General features: G+C 37.6%; 1 protein-coding gene across 2 annotated transcripts; it reads left to right on the top strand.

Moving 5' to 3' along the window:
- The first annotated feature begins 1,172 nt into the window (after positions 1-1,172).
- LOC146668324 (uncharacterized) lies at positions 1,173-6,531 on the top strand. 2 transcript variants are annotated; one of them, XM_085408653.1, is made up of 4 exons: positions 1,173-1,285; positions 1,371-1,452; positions 1,711-2,043; positions 2,404-6,531. In XM_085408653.1, the coding sequence occupies exons 2-4, from the start codon at positions 1,392-1,394 to the stop codon at positions 2,790-2,792; spliced, it is 783 nt and encodes a 260-aa protein (XP_085264779.1). In that variant the 5' UTR covers positions 1,173-1,285; positions 1,371-1,391; the 3' UTR covers positions 2,793-6,531. The 2 variants fall into 2 exon arrangements, with proteins under 2 accessions (XP_085264779.1, XP_085264778.1); XM_085408652.1 differs by having other exon boundaries at positions 1,198-1,452.
- Positions 6,532-7,025: the final 494 nt, after the last annotated feature.

Raw genomic sequence — 7,025 nt, 5'->3', positions numbered from 1 at the left:
CTAATGAAGCAATTGTATAAAAGGCATCTTGATTTTTGTGTATTAATTCAATTTTTTAGCTGGGTTACACAACTGTGAGCAATATTTCTCCTTTTTTTTTTTTTTTTTGCTCTTAGCAAATTGGTAGGAAAAGTGAGCACAGAGTCAAAATTAAGATTGATGCGTAGAGATCCAAACTAAAATTTATGCCACACAAGCTTTAAGTTCGTCCATAATGAAACCATATCAATGAAATCTCATTATCATGTACACTTTCTGGACATTGACGCAGCCTTTTAGGAGATACTACACGAAATTGTGCAAAACACCAAATATATATTTGTGATAATAAATCTTGCAACAGGCAGAATTTATTAGCACAAATGATGATAAATCTTTTGATAATAAATCTTTCATAAACCTCTTGAGTTTTTTTTTTACTCGCACAGTAGGCTTTCATTCATTTACTCCTTCTGTTTTCTTTATTCAGCAAAACAAGAAATATAGAACACATGAATAGTGGTTTTGGTCTTTTTCTGCTGAATACAAGTTATGTATTGTTATTAAAGCTGGAAAACAGTATTTGCCACTGATGTGCAAAATCACTTATTTACCATCTCTGTGCCCGGTTAAGGTAAGTGACGAGTGGATGTCAGAAACTTGTCACTTTCCCATGATGATATAACAGCTTTAAATAACATGACTCATTACTTTACAGTGACACACAATGAAGTCCTTAACAGAGTGAAAGTGGCTCTTCACACCATAACAGCTTACAATAAAGCATTTCCCCTGGGGTTGGATGAACAGAATTAAACAGGGATAATGACCCCATGGGAAAAAATCTATATCAGAGATGAATGCAGCAAAATGAAGCTACAGAAGATTGCTGAAGCACATCAAAGAAAGTCAGACAATTCTCTGATTGTGGTGGCTTTTACTGCTTTATGAATAGGTCTTCATTTTGTCTCATTTTTGTCTGTTCTTTTTACTACTGACACACTCACACACACTCACACAGAGAAATACGACACTTCCTTTCCAGCCTCACTGTTGTTTAGATTTCAACACCACGCCTTTCACAGGGATACGGCTTCAGCCTTCCCGGTAATTCCACTTAAAAGTAATGATTAACTTCATATCTTCTGAAGTCTGAGGCGGCATATGCAGAATTTATTGACGAGCCAAAAGGACTGTGGGACCACAAGCTCTGAATAAGGGCTCAGGAGAAGCAGCAGTTCTCGAGAGGTCATTTTGGTGAACAACAAGACTTAACAGACATCTGGTTAATGAATCCGGCTTTAAGGTCAGCCTTCCATCCTGTCTGCAGGAAAACACCTAGTGTGCATTTACCGAGAGCTAATTAGGTTTGATGGTTCTCTATGTTACAGAGAAATGTGAAAGATTTGACAATGGGATTCACAGCATTGCACACGCTCTGGCTTCTGACTGCATTTGCTTTTACAACACAAGGTATGTGAAATTACTAAACTATACTAAATTACTATAAATTAGTATTTGCTGAGTAGAGTTTGAAATATCTGCGACAACTGTTTTGCAGCTTTGGATCATATTAACTTATCTGAACTATAAATTTAAATCTAAGTTAGTGTAAAAGGGTGAATATTCTAATAAAGATGTAATAATGGTGTGATGGCGTTACCTCCTCCAACTTTAAGACACAAAAAAACGAAACATGAAACATTTCTTTGTCTGTATCGTTATCTGCAGAGTTGGTGAAACTAAGAGTTAGTCCCAAGATTACCGCAGAGTGTGGCGAGCAAGTTTCCCTCAACTGCAACACATCCTCGGTTCATCATGGAATATCAATCAAACTTATGCAGTGGTTCAAAGAGGAAACACTTTTGTGTTCTGTGGACAGTAAAGGGATCACTACTGAACTCCACAGAGCATCTCTGAGTAACTTTACCTGTGAATATGAAGATGGACGGCTGTCACTAATCTTCAAAAAGATGCTCCCTCCAGAGAGCGGAAAAAAATACACGTGTAAGCAACGCTCCAACAGAGGAGCACTCAATGAATCTACTAAAGTGGAGTTACAAGGTCAGAGTTCTTCAATTAAATTTTCCTATTAAAGCAAATTATAATATTGCAGAGTAATATGTTTAAACTTCTTAAACTTTTATTACAAAACACATTTTTACTTTGCTTTTGCATTGCAGTCTTCTTTTTTGCCTCTGCTTCCAAATTTACCAGAACACATATCAGACCAAATACAAAGAAAATGCATCTAAACACAAATGTTAATAATTAAGCAAATGTTAAGCAAATGTTTCCTTGTGATTCATCTGACAGCAAAAATTGGCGTAGGATTTTAATAGTTTCACGCGCTAAATGAGATTATTGAATGATGCGGTGTGCGTCGAGTGCATTTTAAAACTTTTCTCGTGGTTTTCCCTGCAGAGTGTGGTGGGATCGTGGAGGGTAAATTAACGACCACGGGACCTGTGTGCACCTTCAAGCAAGTCTACCCAGACGGAAATGTCCACTGGTTCCACGGCTCCCGCAACCTCTCAGATGGATCTCTGAAACAGTACACCGGAAAAAGTGTGGACGAACAAGGCTGGCTTACTATCCACAGTTACCTGGAGCGGAACAGTTCACACGGGCCTTACAACTGCTCCTTGAAGAGCACCGTGTCTGACAGATACATCGCAAGTATGTTGATACAGAATCCTAAACCCCAGAAGAGCACTAGAGGAACACACTCCAACGGCAACAAAGTTACAGCCCGGGAAAGTACCAGAACAATTTTTTGCCTTTTAATCTTACTTCCAGTTATATTTAAATAATGGAATTCCCACCACACGGAGTGTCACCAGACATAGGGAATGTGGGGAGGCATGAATCAATGATTAACACTGATTAGAAGCAACAAGGTACTGAGACGTATGGATTTTTTTGTCAAAACCAGGGCGTCGAGAATCAGATTAAGTGAGTCATCTTGCGTAATCCAAAGGCTTATCTTTCTTCCTTTGTGCTATTGGCTGACATGAACAAGAAAATTACACACCACAGTGAGGTGATAAGAAGACAGCCAGTAATCATAACAGTATAAAATGTGTTGTTGTTTGGCTTCAATAGAGGCTAGGAGAGAAATGCACAGTGGTTTCACGGATCTTTTTAAGAACACAAGGAGATGTTTAAATGGAAACACTCTCAGAGAAAATGCACTTTCTTATAATTGCTAAAGTGATTAAAAACTCTATACTGGTTCAGTTTAATCAGCAGCTATAAACCTTTCCATGGATGTTTTTTTCTCAAGCATGTCCAGCACTGTCATCTGTGTAAAAGTTCTCTATGAATGAAGACCATAAAAGGCTCTTTGTTAGATTTATTTCAGAAATACAGAACTGTCATGTAGCAAACCCCCTTTTCTTTCAGTCAAGCAATAAATCTGTATAGAGTTTCTGGACAGATGCTGCCCTCTGGTGATATGTGCTGCTAACTAGAAGTAGCTGCTTTAGGAACCACTTGGGAGCAATAGGGCTGCTCGATTATGGCAAAAATGATAATCACGATTATTTTCACTGAAATTGAGATCACGATTATTTGACGATATTTATTTAACCCTTTAAGACCTACTATAGAACCAAGTCCACCAGAGCTTATATTATTTTTTTTTACATGCTGTAGTGCCATTTGTGGGAGCATTTCAAGTTGCTATACATCAATACAACTGTTATAGCCCATATTTTAATAATATGTATGCATTAAGTGCATAGTAATTACATAAATTGCAAAAAAGTGCAATAAACTACAAAAAAAATTGAAAATCGCTTTTGTTTTGTTTACATATATTTCTACTTGGAGAAATTTAAGAGGCTTATCCCTCAAAACTTTAAATACAATAAAGTTGCAAAAAATAGTTTACAACAACAGGAAATTTATTTTGAGTGTCTTCATAGTTTTATTTTGGAGATACAGCAATTTTTATATACTGCAGGAAAAACAAAAAACAATCCTATGATGCAAATTTGCAAAGAAAACAGCAGGTGCATCATTTCACTGTGGGAAGTGTTACGAACAGCTGATAGGAACGGCAAAGCGTGTTTCTGGAATATTATGCTTTTGTTCCTGCAAGCGCTTTTTATGCAATTTTTGCAAAGCTATATGTGGAACGAAACCGTGACCGAGGACAAGCTGATGGCATCAGATGTAAGTACAACTCCTCCGGTTTCATATGCAAAACAAATTATTGCGCTAGCTTACACGGTTCAGGTTCTACAGGGATTTAAAAATAGTTACGCAAAACGGAGCGTGCTGCTCTGACCGGCTTTAAAGGGTTAACAATGACTTTAAAAAAATAATATAAAATAGTGTGCAACACCACTGAAGTTTTTTTTTTTTAAACTCTCTTTTCAACCAACGGCAGTCACTCTCCAAATAACTTCTGCTTAGCTTTCCGAGCTTCCCTCGGGTCCTCTTAACCAGCGGTCTCCAACCTTTTTTGCGCCACGGACCAGTTTATGCCCGACAATATTTTCACGGACCGGCCTTTAAGGTGTCGCGGATAAATTAGGGAGGGGCTAATAATCGGCTCAGTCATTTTTAATGATCGTTGAAAGCCCAGATCGTAATCGTGATTAAAATTCGATTAATTGAGCAGCCCTAGGGAGCAATATGTTTTCATTCAACGAGCTGATTTACCACACTTTGCACCAGCCTGGTAAACATAGGCAATTTAGTTCAGAATCATTAATTCCAGGTGAGAGCTGATTGATATAAAGTAAATCAAATATCAAAATAGTTACATCACAGGAAAGCACAGGAGAAAATGTTGTGGTAATTTCACTTGCTGTCAGACTTAAACAATGAAAATGGAAAAGAAAAAAAATACACAACAATTTTAAACAGAGCGATGAAAATATCTTTTGAAGTGTGTGTGAGGTCCGTCTCTGGAGCACTGCTTTATGTGTGTAGCTGTTCAGTCCCATGAAAATAAAACTCTCGGCCACAATGTAGACTGTAAAAGATGACCTCTTTGACCAGTTTCCTTCTGAAACACGTCATACTCCAGGACATATTTGAACTGTTAGTCAAGCAACAAGTAATAGCGTGCATGTTCAAAATACAGATTAAAGTTTCTCTTTTTTTCTTTTCATTAGCTAAAAAGTGATAATAGCCAGCTCGTTTGACTGGGGCTGTTCTTTAAGTAGCTTGTAACACACCACACATGAAAACCTGTTCATGCAATGCTCCTGGGTCTTTGACCCGGTGTTTTGAGTTTATTCTTTATTAAGTCTCCGTCTCTGGTGTTCTGCTACTTCCTGTTTTATATTGCCAGTCCCTCATCTTGTGTGCTTTGTGAAAACGTTTGCTTCCCATGTCTTGTTTTCCCTGATTTGGTTCACCTGTGTTCCTTAGTGTCTTCCTTTTTCCTAATTACCTCCTGTGTGTACTTAAGACCCCAGTTTCTTGTAGCACTTGTTGTGACCTCCCTCATGTTGTGTGCTCAGTGTGTTTCTTAGTTCCTTGTACTGTATGTATTTCTCGCTTCTGCCCCCATATTATTTGTCTCTTGTACTTTTTAGCAAGTTTACAGCAATGAAGCTGCCTTCTTTAGTTCATTTTCCCGAATTATGAGTCCTGCATCCGAGTCTGCAATCTTCCTGCCACACAACACTTTATGACAGGTCACCTTAGTTTCATAAAAATGCTTACAGTAAACTTGAGCAAGAATATTGCCTCAAGTCATTATTCATGCTCCTCATCTTTCAGTTTGCTTTTCAATCTCTGACTAGTAAGTCCTAAACGCCAGAGGACAAACCCCGCTCCAAGGCAAAAACTGAGCCTTTTAACGGCTCACTGCACCCTCTTCAGACAGAACATTTGAGAGGCTTTTCAAGTCAGAGTGACTCTCAGCTAATGCTCTCACTAAAGCAGTGTCATGTAGCAGACTGGCTGAGATCTAGTGGGTAAACCAATCCAAGGTCACATATTTGAGAGCTGACAGATGCATCCAGTTACAGTACAAACCTGACACAGTATACACAGACAGATGCACAGCACACACATCTATACACATGCAATGTCCTGACCACAAATGGAAGCCTAACTAATGCCTGCCTAACACAAACCATCGTCTTGACAATAAAAATGTTTTTACAATAATGTGGTTTTAATGTCCATAACTGGGACTTACTTACTTTCCACCCCATAATTGGGGAGCTCTATAAACAAATGTATATTCCCGCAGTGTCACAGCACATCAGTCCTGATATGTTTTATGAAAATGTTTGTGTTGTTTTAATGTGTTTTGCACCGAAATTGATCTGTCACATATTTAACTTTGAAAAATAATGCTAATGATGCAAATTAAGTGTTCTTGCAGAGAACAAAGCAAATTACAGAAATGTCAGCAAAGTAATTCTCTTGCAGACTGAGTGATAATGAGCTAATTAAATTTGAAATTAACAGTTTAATTCTGAATCTTAATGTAATGCTCTTCTGTCGGATGTTATACATTTGAAGTTTAAATAAAGATTTTAATCAAGAAAAAGAATAATGCATGTCTTTACAAGCAGGAGAGCTCAGTAAAGGACTTCCACTGTAGTTTTATCAATAGGAAATGACCTTACTAAAAAAAATCTGCTTTCTCGTTTTCCTTTTTTTTCACAATACTTTAGATTTTCTGAAAATTTAGCTATATGCTATAAACCTCATTTAAGAAAGGTTATTCAACTTTGTAATTTGTGCTGTGTCACTGCTGGAGAACTAAACAACACCTTCTGCAGTGAAACAAATAAAGCAAACACAGTAGCTCTGAGAATAAAACGTTCAACTTTCATAGCAAAATTCAGCAAACACAGTAAAACCTTACTGTGTTTTCTGTGTTTATTTGTGTCTTGGTCTATGCATTGCATACATCCAACATATGCATTTTATATACACTCCATTAGTGCACTCACACACTTTCACTATGACACTCAATATACCGAGTTTCTGAAAATGCTAGAAATAAATCAAAGCAGACCAGCTCATTGGTGCAATCCAAAGAAACACGCTTCAAAGCAGTTACTTGG

This window comes from Rhamphochromis longiceps, linkage group LG6 (genome assembly GCF_057381845.1).
Source record: "Rhamphochromis longiceps isolate RC_006_pf linkage group LG6, R_longiceps_female_GT1.1, whole genome shotgun sequence".
NCBI classification, from domain to species: Eukaryota; Metazoa; Chordata; class Actinopteri; order Cichliformes; family Cichlidae; genus Rhamphochromis; species Rhamphochromis longiceps.
This window is presented reverse-complemented; position numbering and strand designations above follow the sequence as displayed.